Source organism: Salminus brasiliensis, chromosome 7 (assembly GCF_030463535.1).
Source record: "Salminus brasiliensis chromosome 7, fSalBra1.hap2, whole genome shotgun sequence".
Taxonomy (NCBI): domain Eukaryota; kingdom Metazoa; phylum Chordata; class Actinopteri; order Characiformes; family Bryconidae; genus Salminus; species Salminus brasiliensis.
The window spans coordinates 7848947-7873902 of record NC_132884.1 but is presented as its reverse complement, the minus strand read 5'-3'; the positions used below and the strand labels follow the sequence as shown (position 1 = coordinate 7873902).

The window sequence follows — 24956 nt, the reverse complement described above, 5'->3', positions numbered from 1 at the left end:
TTCTTAGTCAGACACCCTAGTCAGCTGACCAATCATTTTGCTAGATCTTCCTGATTAATGCAGTGACCTTTGAAACCAGTTATCAGTTTTGCTGATAGCTGATACTTAATCAAAGCCACAGTCTCTGGCATGACTCCACAGTTTTATGACCTGCCTGTGCTCTCAGCTCCCTTTATCTTTACCCATAGATAAACTCTCAGATTAGGACCGAATGCTTCTGAAAGGTTGGTTTCTGTGGATGGTATTTGTAGCAACAATGACTGTTGATCTTTGTCAGTTTACTATAATATATAGTGAGGAAGCTAAAGCCAGTATGAACTGCAGGTGTTTGTGCTACAGTAATGCAAACAGTCAACATAAATCAAGCTGATGGTTTAAATAATTTAAATTCTGTAGTTTTTGTAAATGGATTAGTTAAACATACCTTTAGTCTTTCCACCAGCAGGAAGCAGCAGACTCAGTTCTTTATTGGTTTATAATCACAGAGTGAACTTTTACAGTAATATAATATGTACTCACTGTACATTTCGTCTCATGGAGTGAGGAGTTTCCTTATTTTGAGACTCACATGACTGGAATATTTAAGAATCATCTATACATCATCAATGGACATGTGAAACAGAGATTTCATCTAAGGATGTACCAGCGAGGAACCTATGTTACCGTAATTTTACCTACCTACCCACCACTATACTATGTGGACAAAAGTATTTGGAGGCCTGCTTATTTATCGCTTCTTCCAAAATCCGCATTTATTTGATTACATTTAGCGACAAGAGGTTTAGTGAGGTCACCCCACCTCATTCCCAACTTCCCAACTCATCCTAAAAGTAGCTGAAAGCATTAATTAGTAGGGTGTCCACAAACATTTGGAGCTCTGTCTGTCTAAACTTCATAAATGTCTACCGATCCTGTTTGTCCAACCCTGTGTCTTCCATTCATCCAATCCCCTATCCTACCTGTCTGTCTGTCTGTTTGTCTGTCTGTCGCTCTATCTTCCATCCATTTTATAAACAGCATCTATAATTCCACTAAAGGACCCATTAAAAACAATATACATGCACACAAATATGTGCCAATATTTTTGGGTCCTGCATGAGTTCAATCCACCTACTCTGATCCCTTATCTCTCTCTCTCTGCCTCTCTCTGTTCATCCAGCGACTCACTGTTTTCCATATGTGAAGAAGCGGATAGCGGTGATGTATCAGCACCACACAGACCTGAGTCCTATAGAGGTGGCTATAGACGAAATGAGCAGTAAAGTGGCAGAGTTGAAGGCTCTCTGTGCGGCCGCTGAGGTCGACATGATCCGCCTGCAGCTCAAACTGCAGGGCAGCATCAGTGTACAGGTGGGTGCTTTACATACAGTCACATGCACAGCATCTACCATTCAACAGAGTACAACCAAGTACATTAGACAGACCTTTTTTTCCTGTCATTAGGTAAACGCTGGACCACTGGCTTATGCCAGAGCTTTCCTTGATGACGCCTGCGCTAAGAAATACCCAGACAACAAAGTCAAACAGCTCAAAGAGGTCTTCAGGTACCCTTCTGAAAACCCTCCTCTCTAACATTTTTACCTGTGTTTGAAGGGCAGTGCCCTTCAAAAATCGTCTTAACTAGGTAAAGAAAACGGGTACTATACAATGTCGGAAACTGATTAATGGTCCCGAAGTTGTGAATGATGTATGAATTTGTTTATTTGAAACCATATTGATGGAATTTATTTTTACTTGTATCACTATTTTCTGCTATTTTACAATTTTATTTTATTTTATTAATGGTGCACAATAACCTGAGTTACATCATACAGTTGGATAAGGACTAAAGTATTAAGGCTGTAACCCAGATAAAAGAGGCAACCACCCTATATAAATAACACCTATAAATAATATTACCTGTAAAGAATATTACGAGTATAGCAAAAAAGGATGAGCGATATATATAAAAAGAGGTGAGAAAGAGAGAGAGAGAGAGAGAGTCAGGGAGAGGGACTGGGGTTATTGACTAGATTGATATCTTTTAACAAGTGCTGGTCTAACCAGCCAATCCGAAGTGTCCACATGTTACAACCCCTGACTGAGTGACCACCCCTCCTTTGGGGCATGCTGTAAACCCTTTTGAGGTGGGGGTTAGACTGAGCAGAAAGGCAGAATTCCCTCTTTAGTAAGGTTTAAATAATGATTTTCTGTATGTATGTTTTTTTGTTTTTTTTTACAGTATTTCTTTTGTAATGTAGGACTATTAGATGTAGTAGATGTTATGTTGTACTTGGCAAAACGTCAGACACTTTAAGTTGCACCCATTGCTGACATAGCTTTTCTAGTCCCTGTAGAGAAGTATAGAATAGTGTAGAATAGCACTCTGGAGCAGATAAACATTAGCAGATAAAGCAACCTATTGGCACCATGCCTAATGCCAGGCGTGGGCCAGAGGGGTATAAATCCCCCCAGCATTGAGCTGTGGAGCAGTGGAACTGTGCTCTCTAGAATGATGGTGCCTCATTTAATACTTTTGGGCTGAGTTGTGGAGATTATGAAGTTGGGGTGGTGGTCATTCAACATCCTGACCTCACTAACGCTCTTGTCGCTAAATGCAGTCAAATCCTCACAGCGATGCTCCAGATTCCAGTAGAAAGCGTTCCTCACTGGACAGTAGAGACAATTATTTAACTCCTAAAGCAGAATAAACTCTCTTTAATACCTTTAATTCTAGAACAACCAATGAATGAGCAGCAGTCCCAATACTTTTGCCCGTATAGTATATCACAGCTTGTAAACACTTTATAAAGCAGCTAAGATGTTCTTCTTTTGGGGGATTTTCACCTATTCTGCCTTGCAAAAGCCTTCTAGTCTCTGTGAGGTTCTTGAGTCGTTTTGCTGCACTATTTTTTGGAGGTCTGTCTAGAGACTACAGCGCCACTGTAAACAGCTGCTTGGAGGAGCCCATGGCTGCTGATTGTTGGGGCAAGGTTTGGGGAGTCAGGGTGTTTGTAAAGCTAGCTTTTCCGAACGCTGATGGTGAACAAGCCATTGCCCTTATTGTAGATCATCTGTGTGTTTATATACAGGCAGTTTGTGGAAGCATGTGGTCAGGCCTTGGGAGTGAATGAGAGACTGATAAAGGAGGATCAACAGGAATATCATGATGAGATGAAGGCTAGTTACAGAGACCTGATCAGAGAGCTCTCGCTCATCATGCACGAACAGGTACAACTGCACACACATACACGCAAATACAGCATTCATTTGCACTCTGTAGCTTAACTGGAACCTGGCTAGCCTGGAAACGTACTGTCATTATTAATGACTGATAATTAACACTCACTCAGTGTTTATATACTGCTTGCATTTATCTGCATGGTCATACTGTTCAAGTGTGTGGACCCTCAATGACACCTGCTTTCTCCTTCTTTTTTTTTGCTGGCCTGTGCAGATTGGATGGTAATGATGCCTCGATTTTGTGTTACAGTCTCTTTGAAAATGTACTTTTTGGTACAGAAGGGTTTGGAACAAAACTTTCTATCTTTTCCTCAGATCTCTGCGGTTGAAAACGGCACAAAGAGCTCCCTCTCAGATTCGCTGCACATCTTCAATGCCATCAGTGGCACTCCCAGTGGCTCCGCCCTACACAACCTACCTGGCTCCGCCTCCTCCATGTGACGTTTGACCCCAGCCTTATAATCCTGACCTTATCAGTAGCTAGGGAGAGAATGAGAAGGATGGAAGGAAAAGAAGGCAAGTAAGTAATTATGATGCTGAGGGGGAGAGAGCTGGGAGCATGGGAATTATCCTCTGATAAGAATCTTGAACACAATGTCTCTCTAAAGGCTCTCAATTAAAAGTATTGATTGTTGGCATTCAGAGGACAGGCCACTTTAAGTTGAGGCCACATGGCAAAAATAAAGGTCTTATATGAAATCTTTAGTTTTGCCTTTCCCTAAGTGATCTGTTCTCCAGTACAACCTGACTGTTGAAGACATCCTCAAGTTCCTCAACGCTCCAGTCAGAATGCAGAGTGACTGTGTGCAGCAGTTAATACGAGAGTAGAATCGTATTCATTTCTTCATTCCACACAGATTTCATCCTGAAATTCCAGTTTAATATTGATTGACAGTCATTTAAAATTTGAGAAGTAATAATTCATTTGCTGATTCAAGATAAATAGTTTGCCATCTTTCTTCACTTGACTTTGCTGTCTGCCAACAGGGCCAACCACAGTCGTATGAAGAAAACATGACGCAAATTTTAGTTAAATAGGAATTCCACTAAATGTTCAACATTCCTAGATTGTTAAGATGTAAACCAAGCTGTTCAGTGTGGTTTGCTGTGGAATCTTACATTGTAGAAAAACTTTATATTGTAGAAAGCAGCAGATTTCCTCACAGTAGTGTTGAATGGAACCAGGGGTTGCGATGTCTGCAATGCAAACATAGCCATTTTATTTCCCACTCTCGAATGACCAGTCAACCTACAAATCTTCTTAGTTTTATGTGTAATATTGAAGATAAGGATGTACTTTATACCAGTCGTCCAAAAGAACGGAACCAGCAACAGGGTCATGGACACCTATGGCTCATTGATGCAATCCATGGAACGTCTGCGAACGTCTTGGTGCCCGATACTACAGGACACCTTCCAGCCGTGTTACTGTTATGGTCGATCAGTGTATGGTACCTCTTCAGTAGTACCAGTTCATGCATGTTTTCTGTGAGGGAGCTTAGAGACATTAAACTCTTTGGATGTCTGGTTCCTGTTACTGCTGTAAACAATTCAGACTCACTGTGTTTTTCTAGATGGGATCATGGCACAACAAACCATGCTAAATGACCTGTTTACATCTTACCATTTAAAAAATGAGTGGAATGCACCAGCAAGGAAAACCTTATACTGCTAAACTGCAAACAAATCTAATCTACATGATTCATCACTTATCCCAGAATCATGCCAAGACACGTTTGATATCTGACATCCTTTCTCATTTAGTTTACAACAGGAGATGCTAGGCTAATGTGACTGGACTTACTGTCACCAATATCATCACAGTAAATACATGCGCGAAGCCTATTTTTTTAACTATTTAATTGATTGGCTTCAGAAATCTATTAAAAAGCTACTTAAACAGACAAAAACACACTAAGCTAAAAGTGTAACTCCATTCAGCTCTTTGGAAAAGATGATGACTGTGTTCTAAATCTGCATAAAATAAATGATGACCTGGATGCTGGACGTTTTTGAGCAGGTTGAGAGATGTTTTTACAGATGTGAAATTGGTGACAATCTAAGTCAAGCGTTTATTAGCAACATTAGCCTAGCATTTCCAGTTTGAACTAAAGAAGCACACATCAAATATCAAACATCAAGACGGCATCTAAGAAAGTGATAAATCACATTAATCACCTGATTCGTCACAAATTGTTCCTTTAAACACTTGACACACCACACTTCACCAGCTACTTGCAGGCAAAATCAAATGGCAAACACATTGAGAGTTAACAAGCCTCCTCCAGTTGACAGTTGTGCTGTCGTCTTTCAGTCTTTACTTCCTACTTCTTTCTTCTGTCATACTGTATAACTTCAGAGCTGCTTACGCGCTATGTGAAGAGTGACCAGTCTTGAGCTATTGTACAGGCCACGTCCAATGGCCACTACGAATCAAAGTATCCCCCGTCCTAACCAACATAGTGCTCCATCTCCCACCCGGATGTTCACCAGTAGCTCTTCAATTGCAGTCAGTGTATTATGCGTCTTGCTGTTTAGCTTCACATGCTTGTGATCTTAGGGACAATTGAAATTTAAATACCAGCCTAGGCGCCTCTACACCGGATAGCATTCATCTCTACAACCACCCATGCCAGTAGCAAGTGGCAAGCGCTTTAAAGCTGTCTGATTTATTGTTTTTAGTAGAGAGGATTAAAATCAAATGAGGAAGTGCTATTACGTTCTGTTCTCTATAGATAAGGAGTGCAATATACGTCTTACCATGTGCTCTTCTTATTTTATTAATGATCTCTTGCCAAAGAGGAAAGGCGAGCTGTGGAGTACATGGATAAAGGCGTCTGACGTTAGGATTTTTATACCCTTGTCCTGTTTGTTTATCGTTCATGTAAATTGTTTTTGTATCAGGGAAATCTGGGGGTATTTTTATTTAACGGAATGTCAAGTTCTGAGTTTGTGTATGTAATATATTAATGTCCTCAAAGTCTTCTCTTTTTAATGAAATAAAATTATTGTCCTACAACTTTAATATGTGTCCTCTTTTTTTACTGGGATTTGTGGAGACACTTTTCTTTTTTGATAGCGGCAAATACGGCTCTGATAGGCTTTAAAATCAGTTGTTTTAAAGGTACATTAGTCACGATTCTTCATAATGAATTTATATAATAATCAACCTATAAACACTTCTCACTTGCTGTGAGAATAACGGTGTGTATTCACTGTCTCATAGTTCATCATAATGAACTCCCATGCGTTTATCAGTCACTGCCTGTGTTAGTCTGTTAGCAGCATTAGCTGCAATTGACCAGTATTACATATATCTCATATGTTTAAAAGAGGAACATCACTAATTCTGCGTCAACTTCATCCCCATCCTGTGTAATAATTATCACCGTTTTGGAAAAGCTCATCCAGTGTGAACTCAGCGATCACTGATCCGCTCATAGCAGTATACATCTCCTTTAAGTGTTCCTCCTCCTCGTCATCCTCAGAGAGAAGGAGGAAGAGGCATCTAGTGCTTTGAACGTCATGCGACTCAATGCTGCCTGTTATTTTGGTTTGCAGTGAAAGAAAGTTGCTGACTCCACTCCCCCATCCCTCACATGCCTCCCAATGATGCCAAACAAATCCTGACCCTGCACACACACACAGGCCCACCAGTGCCCCTGGTCATATGATTTAGTAGGCTTGGTGTAAGGGGGTCTCTCTTATGGAGTCAGGAATCACCATCAGCCATGATCCTCAATGTGAGTGTTACACTGTACTGATTATTCAGTATAGTGGATCAGTCATTGTATCAGTTGCACTGGTGTGAATGAGCAGGCTGATTCAGGGAGAAAACAGCAGGCATGTAATGCGTACGGGTAGTACAGCTTCACCTGGTGTGATCAAGGATTTCGCTGTAGCACTTCACTGATTAGCAGCTGGCTGTAGTACTACTGGCTACATTACTGCTGTTTGAATGCTGGCATATTTCAAGCCAAGTCACAGGTGCACGTTTGCAGATGTTTGCCTTAATTCTGGATGCTATCTTGTAGGGTGAATTCAGCAACCGTAACACGTGTGCGTAACTATGTTAAATAAACTGCAGCTTCGACCTGCTCCTCCTCCAATCTATTGCCCTGTAACTAACAGCAGGGCTGCCTAATAAGTAAAGTAAAGCATTAAGATATTTGTAAATTATGAAAGTGAACATGCACAATTCCCTTCTGGCTATTGAAAGCCTTACACTACCAGAAACCCAGCTACACTTACACTACACTTATTGAAAAGACTTGCTACAAAACAATAGCAGAAATGCCATTAGCCTGACTTTAGTATAGGAAGACTTCACCCATCAGCCATCTCACAACTTACAACGTTCTGATGTTTGAGGTGAACATTACCTGAAGCTACTGGCTGATTAGATAAATGCATGAATGAGTGGTTGTGCAGGTGTTCTTAATAAAGTGCTTGGTGAGTGTATGTGTGAAGCATGGCAGATAAAAGTATTTGCATTTGCCCAAGAACAGCAGTCTAATCTTCTGGCCTCGCCTCTTCTTGCCTTTCTACTGCCTTTGACTCTGCAGACCAGGCCTGTTTGAGGTGAGTTTGGTCTTTGACACATATCTATATAACGTGTAAAGCAGGTTTTAACTGCCAGTCCTGCCGAAAGTCCTGCTAGGCTCTTGGTCTCCCCTTTCTCCATGTGTCTGCAGCCAGTGGGGTTTATCACTCCTTTTTTATATATATGGAAGAGAATCTTTTTAGAGGACGTAAAAAGGGGTCCTACACTGGACCTAGAGTGACATTAGACGTGTCTCAAAGCTAAAGACACAGGCTGCGCTTTTCTGCTGCTATGTAACTAAAAGCTGTCTTAATTTCAGGTAGATTTTTTGAATGCAGCCGGGCAATGTACCTTTTGTTTCTGGGAATTCAAACTGGGCTGAGTAAGAATAGTTCAAATAGAATTTGCCTGAACTCGTTGCCATGTGGCTCCATATACTAGTCAGCGCAATATGCTGTATGAATACTTTCATAGTTTATATTTGTTGTCATGCAGAAACTTCATCTCCACAATGGTGAAGGAAAAAGTAAAAAAAAATGGTTCAAAAGAAGATACAAGGTTTTTGCATGACTGTGGCATTATGTAGTACTAAGACCAGTTTGACTGTGTCTGAATGGACCCTGTAAAAGAGGCTTTGTATACAGTGCTAGCAATGATTCCCAGTAACGTATTTTAAGCATGGTGCTCAAGCCATTAAAGGGTACTTTTTTGTATTATATATGTTTGCTTTTAAGGTCCGCGTATGACATTTTATGTATGTTTATATACCTAAACCATCATTATCAGTTAAACACAGCCACCTTCTGAATGAGAATTACAATTAGAATTAGAATGAAACAGATGTTGTGCACCTATAGAAACTAGACATGTCCTAGACATATTCCCTAATGCAAATACCAGTGCTTACAAAGCAAGAAAAGTAACAAATGTGAAAGATATTTAATATAGGTAGACAGAAAAATAGACAGATTGATAGACAAATAGACAGAGGTTCTGGAGACTCTAGTGATACAGGCATATTGAGAAGGACAGAGAGAAAGGGAAGCTTAACATTAGCACAGTGAGAGTAAATGACTGGTTCAAGCCAAGGGAAACCCGATGATGAGATCCCAGTTGCTCATTAAGAGTCTACAGGGAAATAACAGTAGTTTGCTTAAATGTATTAATGTATAAAGCATAGAAAATTGAAAAGTTCCTTTTACAAAACTTTCGCAATAACGTTTAAACAAAGGTTCTACGTTAAGCTGTTCTCGAGTTCCTGATCCTGGAAAAATAAGAAGAGGAAGCATAAGAGACTGGAGTGACTTCTGTTCTGACTGGCTGTCCTGTGTTGTGCCTCATTCAAAAAACAGTCCAGGCTGAAGCACTCCCTGTAACCTTAGTGAATATGAGTATGTGTGTATATATGATTTTCCTTCAGTACAGGCTGCTTGTGCAATTAGTGCAATGATGCACTAATGGCAGTTTGAAAGGACGAGGTGTGTCTGCAAGGAAGAACATGCTAGCATTTACCCTCCTTGTAGTGGTACAAGACTATGTAACACAACACCATGTAACACTATGTCGCTGTCGTTGCTACTCCGGGCTTGGTAACTCTCGTGGAAATTGCGTAACGCTGTGTTCCTCGAGTCACATTTGTGTAATATTACTGTACTATATCAGTGACCATAATTACTTCACTTTCCGTGATGGTTCTGTATCTCCTACATCATCCAGAAAAATGTGTCCTTTAGTGGTCGTTTAAGGTGTGAATTCCACTTCCTGACTATAGGGGGAGCCCAGGAGGAAATTATGCCAATGTTTCATATTGCTGCTTTAATGAAGAACTAAAATAGGAAGAAAATTTGGTGGTAAAACAATGTAGTCTCATTCTGCTCTTGTCCACTATGTAACAATTCAGATGTCTCATGTCTTGCTACACAGTTACTTTCCTGAATCATAATATACTATCCTGATTGACAGCAATGAAAATTGCCACCAGAATTGACTTAAGCACAATTAATCAACATTTTTGTCAACCGTCTCAAGTATTTTGTCTAGTGTGTGTGTCCATTCTGAAACAAAAAATACATTACACAGCATTATCACCACTAAGGCCTTTAAACGTGTATGCTGATTAGTGCCCTGTAGTGTGTAGCATGAAGGTGATAAGATGGCAGTGTTTATGATATTAGCCTATAATTAAGTATGTATACAAGCACATGTTTGCATTATCTAACTCTAATGCTGGCTATCTAATCACCCACTAAGCGTTTCCTTTCGTTGACATTCTACAGGGGCAAACGTCAGGTGACTGTGTACAAACCTCAGCGTCTGTTTACTAATCATATATACTGTGTGTGTCCAGATAAGAGGCTTTCTAATTCTAACTGTACCGTGTATAAGCTGAAGGCAAAGGATGAGTATGGGTCCTAAATCCAAATTCTAATGTGTGTGATGGTGTGGTGCTTGATGTGGTGACTAATCAACAGTGCTAGCCCTCACACAAAGACAAATTAGCATAGCAGTGGGCGGTTTAATTTTACACTGAATTAATTAATATGCTAATCAAATAAAGCAGTAGACTCAGGCAAGAAAAAAAAGGAAAAAAATTGGCCTTTGACATTTGTACTGTAATTGTATTGTATTTAATACTGTAATACATTTTTATTTATCATTTCAGAAAAATCCAACATAATATTAATAATAATACGAATAAAATAATAATAATTTCAGTATTTTACACCATGTGTGTGTACAGTATGTATAAATGAAGCCTTTGTGTGTGTGAAGTTATAAACATAGCAATAAATGATTAAACTTTCAAAATAAAATCATCAAACTGGCTTTTAAAAGTTAGTACTTAGTAACACCCCATTTGGCCAAAATCAGAAGCCATTCTCTTTTGAGCTTCAGCCTTTTACAAGATGATTTTCCATTGGCATCCAAAATTTATGGATTTTTGCTGGACAGTGGTCCACCTTCTTGACTTCTATAAAAGGTGTACAATTATAAAGTCATGCAGGCTCTTGAAAGTCACATGCAGGTTTTGATTTGATTTGCCTGTTCTACCAGCTTACAAGCAGTTCACTCTCTCTTTTCTTGGTCTTCTTCGGCCCCATCTTAATAACATACCACCCTGTATATATATATATATATATATAGTGATTTCTGAATGCTCTCAAAGTTAAAATATTAGTCCTGTGTTGTTTAAATTTCAATAATAACTTTGCATTATAATTATAATTTCTTTGCATTATTTGCGTATTTGTCATTTCTGCAAATAAATGCTCTGAATTGCAATATTTTAATTTGGAATTTAGGGGAAATGTTGTCCATGTTTTTTTTTTTTTGGCAGATTAACAACCATATTGAATTTATTGCAATGATTAGATGATAAAACACACACACACACACACACACCACACATACTGAAGCTCATGTTCTGGGCTGGTGTGTAATAACCGGGGGCCACAGTCCACAGTGCCACAGCCCCCTTTTTTTTTACAATGCAGGTTATATAAATCCCTGTTACCTGATCACAGGTGCTCAGAGCACAGGGGCACCTGGTGTGAGTGTGTGTGTGTGTGTGTGTGTGTGTGCACACTTGTGGTGTTTTACCCGCAGCTCTGCGTGTATCTGCACTAAAGGATATTCACTGGGAGAGGAGTTAAGAGCTGAGTCTAGGAACAGCAGACACCATGGCAGGTGAGTGGCCCAGGCTGTGGATGCACACTGTAGGGCTGAATATTAATGATTGGATTTAATTAAGAAACTAATGATGCTTTTTTTTACAGATTCAAGCGGTTAGGGTACGTCCCCCACAAACGATGCATATCTGAGTGACTATTTCCATAAGAAACCATGTGTGTAATAGAGATGGGTGAATGTGAGGAACCAATATAAGATCTAATGATGTAAGATATAATGTAAAGGTTCTTTACCATCGAAGAATCTCCTCACTCACATCACTAGTACAAACATGGTTCCTCATAGAACCAAAGGTGGTTCTTCAATGGCATCGCTCAAAGCACCTTTATTTTTAATATAAGTGTTTGAATACAATCCTTTTCGTTCAGCGTTTCACTGATGCTGCGTTCAGGTGCTAGCCGGAAGATGCTACTTCACACTTGTGAAGTCGGAATCACAAGCACCATGTGTTCAAGTGCTCATAGAGTACAGTTCATAACAATAATGTGAACAGCAGCTGCAGCAGTTAAAAATAAAGAATTACAGACCATCTAATATTGAGTCTGTCTGTTCTCCACCATCTTAAAAGGTTGAAGGTCACCTCAACTCGGGAACTCGGGTATCATAATCTCTGAATTTCCCACTGGAAATTGCAACTTGAGGGGTTGTTCATGTGCAACTTCAAAGTTGGGAACTCATATTCACCATAATTCTGAATAAACACATGAACGCAGTGTAAATACAGCTGATCTTGGTTGTGTTTTCCCGAAGCATCTTTGCACAAAAATGTTTCTTGAATGGTCGAGTGAGCGTCATTCTGAACACTGTGATGCCTTTGGGAAACTAGGCCTAGGATGGACTATAAGCTTTTTATTCAGATTAATCAGTTTGTCAATATTTTTAAAATTCTGCTGAAATTCACAAAATGTTGAGAAAAGCATGTTGTGATGAAATTTCTCACAATAATGATAAATGTAGCCATATTTCCCACCCTAAAAGCCATCAATCAGACTTTGCTATTTTTTTAGAGCCTGTATCATTTACAAAGATTCATTTATTGAGGTGGTTTCCTCATTCTGCGTTAATGTCCATTCAGTCAGTGGACATTCTGCCTTTTCTGGAGAGGAATCATTAATAGCTGATACTTTCCAATCATTGTAAACCAGTTTACACACGCCTTTCCATTTCCATGTTTTTTATTGACCTTTTTTCATATTTGTCTGTTATTCTTTTTTAGACAAAGAGCAGGGAAAGACGAAGAGCAGTAAATCTCAGGTATAAAAAAATCAACATGCAGTATATTGTCACTGTCACAGAAAAAACCCTGTATCTCCAAAAATGGCAACTATAGTCAATGGAAGTCAATATGAAAAGTTATTTTGGAGCATTTCTATTGGTCCATTCATCATGACGTTTTTAATCAATGCAAAGAACAACTGACAGATTCAAATCATGTCAGAAATTAAAGACTGCCAAAATAGAGAGACAGGGTTTTTATGGGCCACTGATTTCAGACACTGTATTTATATCATTCCAGCCACCATTTGGTCACTGATCTCTCTCTCTCTCTCTCTCTCTCTCTCTCTCTCTCTGTGTGTCTCTCTCTGTGTGTGTGTGTGTGTGTGTGTGTGTGTGTGTGTGTGTGTGTGTGTGTAAACAGGTGGGGTGCTTTGGCTATCCACTCAGTATTTTCTTCATTGTGGTGAACGAGTTCTGCGAGCGCTTCTCCTACTATGGCATGCGAGGTGAGTTCAGGGCTCTGAATTCTGTGTGTGTGTGTGTGTGTGTGTGTGTGTGTGATGTAAGCACATGTTCTTCTCAGCTCTGGGCTGTATTTGGTTCTTTATGAAGCTTACTTTTTTACCGTTAAGATATTGCTTACCCTTTCCTTTGCTGATCTCCGTCTCTCCTTCTTCTTTGCTCTGCAGCGGTGCTGGTGCTCTACTTCCGCTACTTCCTGCGCTGGGACGATGACCTGGCCACCACTATCTACCACACCTTCGTGGCCTTGTGCTACCTGACGCCCATACTGGGGGCCATCGTGGCTGATTCCTGGTTGGGAAAGTTCAAGTGAGTGAAGGGAACTCCTGCATTTTCTTAACTCGCTTTACTGCTCAGATTATCTTTATGGTGGACCAACACAGATAGTTCTGGCCCATATTGAAACTTCGCTGCCAGAACACTTCCACAGAACAGCCACTTCTAGCCACAGTTGGGTCAGTTTTGGCCCAAAATTAGAAATTCTGAAGGCCACATGTAGGCCAGAGTTCAAATGCCACGTCACACTGTAGAGGTAGTTCCTATGACTGGTCCAGTTTTCACCAACAGTACATTTGCCTTTGCCATTAATTTCCCATGGGCAGTATTTGGACCAGAATCACCTGCTATTCAGAAGCATCACAGTGAACACTTTCTCTTCCAGTTAAGATGTTGACTCTGAGGCTTTTGAGAAACCAGCCCCTGTTAAAGGGATTTACTCTACACAGAATTTTTCACATAACCCACATTTACATGCCTATATCATCACACACTTGCATTGCGCTTGCTTACGTGGTTTCTGACACTGTATTTCTATAAAAAGCAATAGAGGTATGTCCTCAAGCTTAAAACCCATATAGCAGCCATTCCAATGCCTGCATTTTCACAGGACTTGTCCCCTTATTATAGGTAACAGTAGGTCAGAAACCATATAAGCAAGTCTAATCAAGCTGGGGTATCAGCTTAGCGTAGCTCTAGTACAGAACTACAGACACTTGCCTATATGCTGTATTCACAATTGTCTCACTCTCCACAGGACCATAGTGTATCTGTCCATTGTGTACACTATTGGGCAAGTGGTCATGGCAGTCAGCGCCATCCACGATATCACCGACTCCAACCACGACGGCACGCCCGATGACATGACCTTCCATGTGTGAGTTATCCCACTGGGAAGACATGCACACACTCCCATCTACATGGCAAACACACACCCAGACACATTTAAAACCCCCGTCATAAATATTTAACACTGAACAAAAACAGCCGAGGACCTCCATTACCTTCACATACATGCGCCATAAAAGCACACGAAGTCTGAAAGTGCACTCCATGGTCCAATGTTATCAGAGTGGCCTTCTGTGAAAGCCCAGCCTTTTGAGGCACACTGCCTGTCGAACATTTGAGGGTCAAATAAATGAATGTAATTCTGAAATAGAAGCCTTTACATCCTTTCTTTGCAAAATCAGTGAAACTGAAGGAATAACTGACAGACATATGACTTTATAAGTCACACCAAACTTCAGTAAAACCTGTACAGTTACATAAATACATAAAAACATCCAAACAAATCTGACTACTGAAAATAAGCCGTATCAAACGTGGTAAATAAAATTTAACCACAAAGTGTTTTTTTTTTCAAAAGGACAAAACTTGCATTTATTGCAAGTCTGAATCCGAATCATAAGAGATATCTGTGGAATTAAGTCCATAAGATCAAATCAGTCAAACCTTGTTTGAGCAGTCCATCCATATTCCATTTTTTAATCTTGTACATAAAATTCACTTCTACCTTTTCTATGTGGCTTTTAAATGTTTTTTTTTTTATATATAAACATTTTATATGTGTTAAATAAATGGGGTTTTATTCACCTATTTTACAAAAAAATCTCCAGAAAAGAGAACTACATAACTGTAAATATTCAACTTCACATATATTATGATTAATAATACACTGTGTTTCTCTGTATTATTAGTGCCTTGTCCATGGTGGGTCTTTTTCTCATTGCCGTGGGAACAGGAGGTATCAAACCTTGTGTGGCAGCCTTTGGAGGAGACCAGTTTGAGGACCATCAGGTGTGTAAGTTAGGGGTGGATGTTAACAGTGCACAAAAGAATATGGACCTCACAGTTCAGTACGAGTTCAGTACAAAGGAAAACTTCAGGCTCATTTCTCAGCCTGTACATTAGTTTATTAGCTAGCTGCTAGCCGAGCAGTCAAATTACCAACTCCACTGACACAACGTCCTCATACGACCCCCCCCATGTTTTTTTTTCCTGTGTTTTACCATTTTTGTAACTGTACTTTGTACATTAGAATCCCTTTGTGTGTGTGTGTGTGTGTGTGTGTGTGTGTGTGTGTGTGTGTGTGTGTGTGTGTGTGTGTGTGGAAAAGTCCAGTAAGTCAGTATTCTTGTGTGATTGTGTCAGCAGTAGTAGTGTTACTAGAGCTCAATGTCCACACACAGATACACACACACACATGCAGAGGTACACAGGTACATATTCACACATGGGGGATGAAGGTGCAGGGTGATAAAGATAAGATACTGCATATGGATGACTGTCGATGACAACTGCTGGATTATTACCGATTATTACTTTCTGCTCCTCCTGGCTGTGTTTTAGGACTGCCAAGAATTCACCATAAATTCATTAGATCATAAAAACTGTTAACGTCCACAAAAATGGCTCTGCAATTAGTGCTGTGTTATAATAGAGTTCTAAAAAAGCTGCTTTGATCCACAGGAGAAGCAGAGAAGCACTTTCTTCTCCATCTTCTATCTTTCCATCAACGCTGGCAGTCTGCTCTCCACCCTCATCACACCCATTCTCAGAGGTATGCCTTGTTTTTACCCGACTAGTCACACTGAAGCCATGAGGACCATTTAAGTGTGCTTTTTGAATGAATTGAAGGTTCAGGTTCAGCCAATCACAACAGAGGTCTTTTACATATATCTGTCTTAAAGGCACAATAACAGTGTTGGATTCTAAGGGCCTTTAAAATGGAGTATTCTCAAGGATCTACTCATGTATTTGTCCTCTGTTTTTGTTCTCTCCCACAGCTCAGGAGTGTGGTATTAACTCCCAGCAGAAGTGTTATCCCCTGGCGTTCGGCGTCCCAGCTGCCCTCATGGCTGTTGCTCTGGGTAGGTTCTGTCTGCTCTTCAAAGGATAGTTAGTCAGATTTACACAACTTCCTCCTTTGTCTTAGAGGAATGTAGCTATAGGAGCAATAGAAGCTCACATCCCAGCAATGTTCACTGCTCAAGCTGCATGTGTCATACCCACATAGTTGTCTTAAACCATGTTGAGTTGGGAAGTGGTCTCAAACAGACTTGCTTATATGGTTTCTAACACTGTATAACTGTCTGTTCTCTACAAAAAGGGACAAAAATGCAGACAAGAAGCAGCAGCTTTCTAACATAATGTAGCTTATCTGGATGTAGCTGCTGCAGTTGTTTACTTATCTAATAAATAAATAATAAAATCACTGAACTGTTCCTTCCACACTGTAAATGCTACTCATCCAGTGGCCACAGGGTGGCACTATAGGTCAGCTGTAACAGAGGCTTCTGTTCTCTCCGCACAGTTGTGTTCATTGCGGGCAGTGGCATGTACACTAAAGCTGCCCCCAAAGGCAACATCATGTTGGAGGTGTGCAAATGCATCGGAGTAAGTTTCACTTTTTCATTTTCACTCAGAAATATACCAACAATACACAGACAGACAGACACACAAACACAGACAGAAGGGCAGAATGACTGATTGATGGACTGACTGATTGATCAGTCTATCTCTCGGGGGGGCTGTGATGTAAAGTATGGTAAAGGTCTTCTCTCTGTTCTCTGCAGTTCGCCATCAAGAATCGCTTTGTTCACCGCAGCAGCGCCTACCCCAAGAGAGAGCACTGGATGGACTGGGCCAATGAGAAATATGATGTACGCTACATGTACTTTCTCACACTGACACACACACACACACACATTTTAATGTTCCTGCAACAAGTAACATGACACACACACTTGTTTACTTCCACACTTAACCTCCTCTTTCTGTCTGCAGAAACTGCTGATTGCTCAGGTGAAGATGGTGCTGAAGGTTCTCTTTCTGTACATCCCTCTGCCCATGTTCTGGGCACTGTTTGACCAGCAGGTCAGCATGCACACACACACACACACAACACACACACACACACACACACACACACACAATATATATATATATATATATATATATATACATACATATATATATTGCTCAATCATATAAGACTGTGTCTTAAAACTGCCCTGACATATTATTATTATTATTATTATTATTATTATTATTATTATATATGGGATGTATGATTGAATAATAATAGGCCTATATATATATATATATATATATATATATATATATATATATATATATGCATAAATTGGAGCACAGGTTACATAAATAAATTCACATAAATAGACAATGTGCTCTGAAGTAAAGCAAAAAATGCTTAACAAAATAAAATGGCATTTGTGCAAGGGTGTCTATAGGAAGGGTGTCCATAGAAAATAGCTCTAGTTTCTTCTGTTTTTCCATGTTTTTCCACTGATGTTAATTAAAGCGTTCTTTCTCTGCAGGGTTCTCGCTGGACTCTTCAGGCCACCACTATGGACGGCAGCTTTGTAAGTTCTAACGGCAACTTCAACTTTTTAACTATAAGAATAAATGAATGACTTCAGGGCAGTTTTAAGACCGGCTTTTCTTTCTCTGCTCTTTTTCAGGGTGCCTTCAACGTGCAGCCAGACCAGATGCAGGTGAGGCCGTTTACTGTTTCTGTTCAATCATCCATTTAATCAGTGACTGCAGTGAATTTACCTGATTACCATACCACAGATGATATATATACTCAAACTGGTGCATGATAAGATGCAGATTTCATCTCACAGTTGACTCTGATCTCACTTCCTGCAGATTGTGAACCCCATTTTGATCCTGGTGATGGTGCCCATCGTGGACAGTATGGTGTATCCTCTTATTAAGAAGTGTGGCCTCAACTTCACGTAAGTGCTGACATTACAGCAGCTAGCGCTGCCATTCTGAGAGACACTATCAGAAGGAAAGGAGGGTCCGGTGTGTGACAGCACTCTTTATGTGCGTGTGTGTTTGTTTGGTCACTTCTTCTAGGCCTCTGAAAAGGATGACCGTGGGTATGTTCATGGCCGGATTGGCGTTCGTGGCTGCAGCCCTGGTGCAGATTCAGATCGATGTAAGGACACAAACACTCACGATTCAGTGCTCTAACCATCATAATGTGATTAAAGGTGCTTTCAGTACTAGGGCCTGAATCTAGTACCGGCGGGGGATGTTAGGAATTCATCCAGTGTAACCTATGTAGAGTTTGCACCAACAAAGGGTCAGAAAACTGCAAAAGGGGCAGCAGTGGCTCAGTGGTTAGAGCTTTAAGTTATTGACCACAGGGTTGTAGGTTTGATACGCATGTCCACTAAACTGCCACTGTTGGGCTCTTGAGCCTCACTTAACCGTCTCTGCTCCAGGGGTGCAGTAGCATGGCTGACTCTTCTACCTAACCATGCTTTTCATGCTAGACTATGCAAAGAGAAAACGTTCATTGTACTGTAGAAGTACTGTACCTATATACTGCACTGTATATACGGTTTAATGATTTATAACAATAAAGGCAATTAAATAGAAAGCAGTTCTCAGTTTTTCAGGAAGCAGTGCGTTGTCTGATCGTTTCTGACCCTTTGCTTTAAACACAAGAATTTCAATATGAACCAATTTTTATGTCACCCATTATTAGCCAGACAATATATTGGCCAGCCTCTAGTCATTAAGTGCTCTGTGCTGTGGCTTATATTGTCCTATTGCTGTCTAAGCTGCATGCCATCATGGCATAAAGGCTCCAACTCTCTCTACAACACTGTGATGAGACACAGGAGCACATTCAGTGCAAGACGAAATGCACCACAGAGGTCATTCCTACCCGTGGCCATCAAACAATAGAACTCCTCCCTCAGTGTGTGATACTATGGTTCAGCTGTGCAGTACTTAAATTATACTGTTCATATCTGCAATAATAATAGTACTGTAATTCAGTTTAATGTGTGCAATCATTTTCCATATTTATTATCAGTTATTACCAATATACATTTTTATATAATTTATACATAAATGTAAATGTATATGTGTTCATGTTTATTTATAGAACGTTTATATTAAAGAGTGTTTATTCTTACACAAGCGGTTGCAACTGTAACAACTGCAATTTCCCTCCTGGGATCAATAAAGTATTTCTGATTCTGATTTCTCTTTCAATCCCCAGCAAACCCTGCCCAAGTTCCCCTCATCCTCTCAAGCTCAGGTGAAGTTCCTGAACATGGAAAACAGCCCACTGTCTTTCACTGTGGATAAAACACCATTCGATCTTGCAGCCTTCCAGGTACACACACACACATACATACATACACACACACACACACACACATATGATTTCAGAAAACCGCTGCAATATTGAACTGGGTCATAACTGGACCCTCAAGACGCATTAACAAGTTAAGGCATCTCTTTAAACCACAATGCAGTCAGGAAAAGCTGCCTCAAGGCCAGTAGATACAACACAATACAATAAATCTGCCAATGTTGGTTGCTGACACAGATGTGCAAATGCACACATACAGCTTCTCTAGTCAATGTGAAAAAGTATTGGCAATAAAATAATAGAACTCTCTGGAGCAGATAGACATGAACCTATTGGCACCATGCCTAATGCCAGGTGTGGGCCAGAGAGGTATAAAGCCCACCTGCATTAAGCTGTGGAGCAGTGGAATTATGCCAATACTTTTGGGATGTGTTGGAGTTAAGGTGGAACAATGATCCTTCAACATCCTGACCTACAGCAATCTAGTAGAAAGTCTTCTTCCCTGGACAGTACAGACAGTTACTCCAACTCCAAGAGCAGGATTCACTTTTCTTTTTAAATGCCAAAGTCAAAAGAAACAATAAATAAATAGGTGTCCAAATACTTATGTCCATATAGTCCACAAACAAATACAGCTGTGAAAGAATGAACAGTCCAAAAATGTCAATGTCAAGTAATTGTCCCGTCTCTGCAGTCCTCAGGTAACTACTTCACTGTTAATGCGGACACAGCAGTGGTGGCTTTGGGGAACGGAAAAGAATTCAGCATCCAGCTGACCAAAGGAAACCGCCAAACTGTGCTGCTCAACTCTACCGCAGTTCTAGGCAGCGTAAGTGCTATACCGTTTAGTGGAGGATCTTCTTTACGAGACTTTGTATTCCATGTCAATGCAGCTTCTAAAAGGGACAGTTTTGATGAAATAATGGTTAATTGATGTAGTTCTAATCCTTTCCTTGCTTTGTTCTCAGGATGCAGATTTAAACACCAAACCTGAGCAAGGAAATAATGATATCAGGTCAGTTTTCATTCACGTCTTAACTAGTATTCATCTTTCAGGAATTTGGCCATTACTGAATGTCACTTCAGTGTGTAAGCTCCTGGGTACCAGGTGCACAGAGTAATTGAACCCAACAAGAATAGTCTGGTTACTTTTTGTACAATAAACGTAAAAAAAAACCTTCCAAAAATCCCAATTTGAAAGATAAACTAGATGATAAAAATTTTAGGTCAAAACGAGAAACTCTTCATACACCAATGCTGCGGTCACATACTACTGGAATTAGAGTAAATATGAGTTCCCAAGTTGTGCATGAACACCCCCTCAAGTCATAATTATTAGTGGAAAATCTGGAGATACTTTAATACCGAAGTTCCTGAGTTAAGGTGACTTTCAGCCCTTTTCACATGGTGGAGAAGAAGATAGACTTAGTATTGAATGATACATAAATCTTATGCTGTTAATGATTATTTGCGCACAATATTTTAACTGTAGTCCATGTGCACTTACCCTGCTATAGAACAGCCATTAACTAATTAATTCAATTTTACATTTGCTGCCATTTTTCATGTCTCTCCCACAACAAAAGCACTTGAATATAAAAAGCTCATAAATCTCGCTTCACAAGTGGAAGCAGAAAAGGGTAGATTACATTCACCACTAATATGCTCGAGTTATGAAAATATTTATTGAAGGCGCGTTATTACACAACATCTTGGCTGTGTGAAGAGCCATTCGTGAGATCATGAGATCATTCGTGGATTTGAGAGAGATACTGATGATGTTTATGTTCTGGTCTGTTTTCTGGTGCTAGGTTTGTAAATGGCTTTGGCACAGTGCTGAACATATCCAGTCCTACAAACCTGGGTGCCGTTGCTCCTGAGGGCTTTTCTGACTACGCTTCTGTCCCACAGGGAACGTAAGTGCTTACATCCCGCTTGTGTGATTTTTTGAATTTTGGAATTATTCACAATTCGTTATGATTATTAAAGATATGCAGCTTTTACTGGTAGCATGTTTTAGATGGTCCGAGCTGCTCTTTGATGGTCTTTTGAAGTGGTTGAAAAGCTGGTCAATCAGCTGGATCACTTTGACCACCAAAGACAAGTTTACACGCCTCATGTTAGTTAGTCTGTTTTTCAAAAACCATCCAGAGTGAATTCAGCGTTTACACAGTAACATCACTTCTCTCTCCTGTGCTGCAGAGCCACCTTCACCATACTAAACGAAGCAGGAAAGACATGCGACTACACCATGACCCTGGGCTTCGGAAGCTCCTACACACTCCTCATACCCAGCACCTTCAGCTTTGAAACTGACGTAAGTCCCCATTGCCCCTGCTCTAAGCTGCACTTCAAACTTCACGTCTGCATATTTGTAGATCCGGAAAGAACCCAATATCCAGCAAACGCTGCAGTGAGGAAATGATAGTTTATGCAGAACCAAATAAGAAAACCTAGTTTCGTCATTTTAACATTGTTTGGAGATGCAAATTGATCTGTGCAAGCTTTCAGACTGGCTTGATGGTGAAAATGGTGCATTGTAGAGAAACTGAGGAACTTAAGAGGTTGTGATGTCTACAACAGTAAAACACGTATTTGGAAACCAGCAGTTGTTCTTTAGATCAAGAATTCTTGATGAATGGACCAATAGGAATGCTCCAAACTGCATCAAATATTTTTACACTGATGTCCATTGAAGGAGGTTTGTTCCTTGTCCTGTCAATACTTACTATGTATATATATATATATATATATATAATGTTGGTTTAATAGAGGTATATCTATAATCTAGGTTCTGTTTCCCTGCACATCACCTGTCCGCCTTAATCTCAAACCTATCATAAAGCAGTGTCTCGGGCATCAGGCAGAATCCTCATCACCAATTCATGTAATAGTGTTCTGTGGTGTATCTATGGTCTTTTAGACAGTTTGAAGTTTCTCTTCACACTAAAGCCTCTTTAACATGTCAAGGAAAGACGTTACGACAGTCACAGTCATCTGCAGAAATGACCGAGCTGCCGTATATCCTTCATCTCACTGTGCACTGTACTTACATTACCTGCAGTGCTCGAGCACCATCCAGCAGATAGAAGACATTAAGCCCAACACCATCCACATGGCCTGGCAGATCCCCCAGTACTTCCTCATGACATCGGGAGAAGTGGTTTTCTCTGTGACGGGTCTAGAGTTCTCCTACTCACAGGTAAGAGGCTGTAGTCTGTTCTGTTTACCACAGCGTGTTAAACCTAAAGCTTGTACTGACTGATCATACAATTTATGTCTTTTTTCAGGCACCCAGCAACATGAAGTCAGTCCTTCAGGCTGGCTGGTTGCTGACCGTTGCCGTGGGGAACATCATAGTGCTGATTGTGGCTGAAGCAGGCCAGCTCCCTGAGCAGGTACTGACATTTCTACTCGAAATCCATCCATGACCGGCCTCGATACATTCAGCTAAGAGAACTAGTTATTTGCTTATCCTGTGAGATACGCTTCTCGAGTTCTGCATTAGAGACACAGGGCTACCAGAGCTAACAGCCCCCAGTTAGCATGGTGATGCAGACTACATGCAGAAACCCTCACACTGTTGCTTCTACTTGACTTCACTATGTGGTTTTTGACACTGTTCTGTGCGACATGCTCTTATCTATAAATATGCACAGAAGTACACTGCACTGCATTAGTGTATCTTGAAGCTTCAGTGTTGTCCATTTTTATAGATAAGTATGTGAAACCACAGAAGCAGGTCTAGTTGAGACTCTGGAGGGGAGAAACAGCAGCATATAGATATTTTTACAACTTTACACGTAATGTACATTAAGATATGGATCACTGTATGCAAAGCAGATTTACAGATGTGCAAGTACAAAACAAAATATATTTTATAAAAATCATTATTTAATTCCAATATAAATATATTTATTATTAGAACCCTTGTATACATAATATACTACTGCATATCAAAATATGAATTAGTGCATCCCTTTATATATTTAAAAACTGCACATTTAAATATAAATATGCTGCCACTTCTCCTTTCATGACATAGCTTATACCTTAATTATACACTTAATTTGTTTTGTAAGTTATGATGCTGCTAATTTAGTTGACTTAAGTAAGGACAGCGCTGTCACCATGATCAGAGGATCACTGGTTCTAATCCCAGTGATGCTGCTAGCCATCAGCAGCCGAGGGTAGATGGCGCTCTCCTCCCACATCTCCGCCCCGTTGCAGCGCTGGCTGTCAATTGGCATCTGCAGGCTGGGGCATTGAAGCTGGGTGTGCAGCGCCTCCCTCCAGGCACGCTGGTTGCCCAGTGATGTTGCAGCAGGGGCAGTGCAAAAAATGAGCAGCTTGACTGCATTAGTTTTTATATTTAGTGTGAATATTAATATCCTCCTGTCCCTTTGGTTTACAACAGCATGTTCTTATTTGAGTACACTGTAAACCCTAAGAAAAGTAGCTCATTGCTGACTGACCCTGTGTGTGATCCACAGTGGGCCGAATACGTGCTCTTCGCTTCTCTCCTGGTGTGCGTGTGCATCATCTTCTCCATCATGGCCTACTTCTACACCTACATTGACCCGGCTGAGATCGAGGCTAAGTTTGCTGAACAAAACCCTGAAGAGAAGGAGGAGAAGAAGAAGAACGAGCTGGAGATGAGCGAGAAGCCTGAGCAACTCAAACAGACCAAGATCTAAACCTCACGTCACCTTCACGTCTTCCTGCTGCCTGCTGCCTTAAAGATGTTTCTGCTGGTCTGGGAGCTGCTGTGTTGGGTTTTTAGCATTTAGTGGTTGAGATTGAGATCATCATCAGGGTATAAGCTGCTCCTGGACCAGCTCAGAAGGGCATTTTTTCTATGAAGAAGAAGAGTAAGCATGTGTTGGACTATTGCCATAGCCAGAGGGATGGGGTTTGGGAAAGTGGCGTTGTCTGCGACCGAGTGTCTTTGGTATGTAGTTGTTGAAGTCTTGCTTCAGAACAGGGCAATTGAACTGGTCTCTTTTGGAAGCTGGAGACTGATGTGTGCTGCTTCCTCACCAAAAACGGGAAAATTGCTCAGATTTCATAAACTTTGTTCTTTTAAAGGAAGGTTGAGCATTCCAATTACACATTCATGTCAATTCACAAATCTGGAGTAATTCTAATATGTAATATTGTGTCCTAAATATATTTTTACAAGGTATTGAAACATGTAAAATGCAAATAATTTAGCAGTTGTATTTAACTAGTATAAAGCTGTATGTATTTTGTAGTATTACAGTGTTTTGTATTGTATGTAAAGTCGAGAGGAGCTGTGTGCATTAATATGTATCTAGTGCAATAAATTGTAAAATACAACCA

General features: G+C 40.3%; 2 protein-coding genes across 7 annotated transcripts in view; both read left to right on the top strand.

The window, feature by feature from the left end:
* Positions 1–6247, top strand: part of dock9b (dedicator of cytokinesis 9b) — a 103272-nt gene extending 97025 nt beyond the window's left edge. For 5 of the 6 annotated variants that reach the window (XM_072683664.1, XM_072683667.1, XM_072683663.1 and 2 more), the window contains 4 exons: positions 1160–1350; positions 1444–1544; positions 3072–3210; positions 3538–6247. In XM_072683664.1, the coding sequence (XP_072539765.1) occupies positions 1160–1350; positions 1444–1544; positions 3072–3210; positions 3538–3663 (557 nt within the window). In that variant the 3' untranslated portion in view covers positions 3664–6247. The remainder of the gene's footprint in view (positions 1–1159; positions 1351–1443; positions 1545–3071; positions 3211–3537) is intronic. The other variant, XM_072683670.1, reaches the window with a different exon arrangement.
* A 6910-nt stretch (positions 6248–13157) lies between these two features.
* slc15a1b (solute carrier family 15 member 1b) lies at positions 13158–24310 on the top strand. The gene is made up of 21 exons (XM_072682890.1): positions 13158–13179; positions 13363–13504; positions 14229–14348; positions 15169–15268; positions 15941–16031; positions 16258–16341; positions 16785–16867; positions 17047–17133; positions 17258–17347; positions 17812–17856; positions 17956–17988; positions 18146–18234; positions 18359–18440; positions 19518–19634; positions 20308–20442; positions 20582–20628; positions 21425–21529; positions 21816–21930; positions 22678–22815; positions 22904–23011; positions 24107–24310. The coding sequence occupies exons 1-21, from the start codon at positions 13173–13175 to the stop codon at positions 24308–24310; spliced, it is 2022 nt and encodes a 673-aa protein (XP_072538991.1). The 5' UTR covers positions 13158–13172.
* The last annotated feature ends 646 nt before the right edge of the window (positions 24311–24956 follow it).

Bases quoted from the DNA above. Each gene is read 5' to 3' on its own strand.
- slc15a1b (XM_072682890.1), top strand. The intron at 17,348-17,811 runs GTCAGCATGCAC...CTTTCTCTGCAG, and splicing joins GGGCACTGTTTGACCAGCAG to GGTTCTCGCTGGACTCTTCA. The intron at 21,931-22,677 runs GTAAGTCCCCAT...CATTACCTGCAG, and splicing joins CCTTCAGCTTTGAAACTGAC to TGCTCGAGCACCATCCAGCA.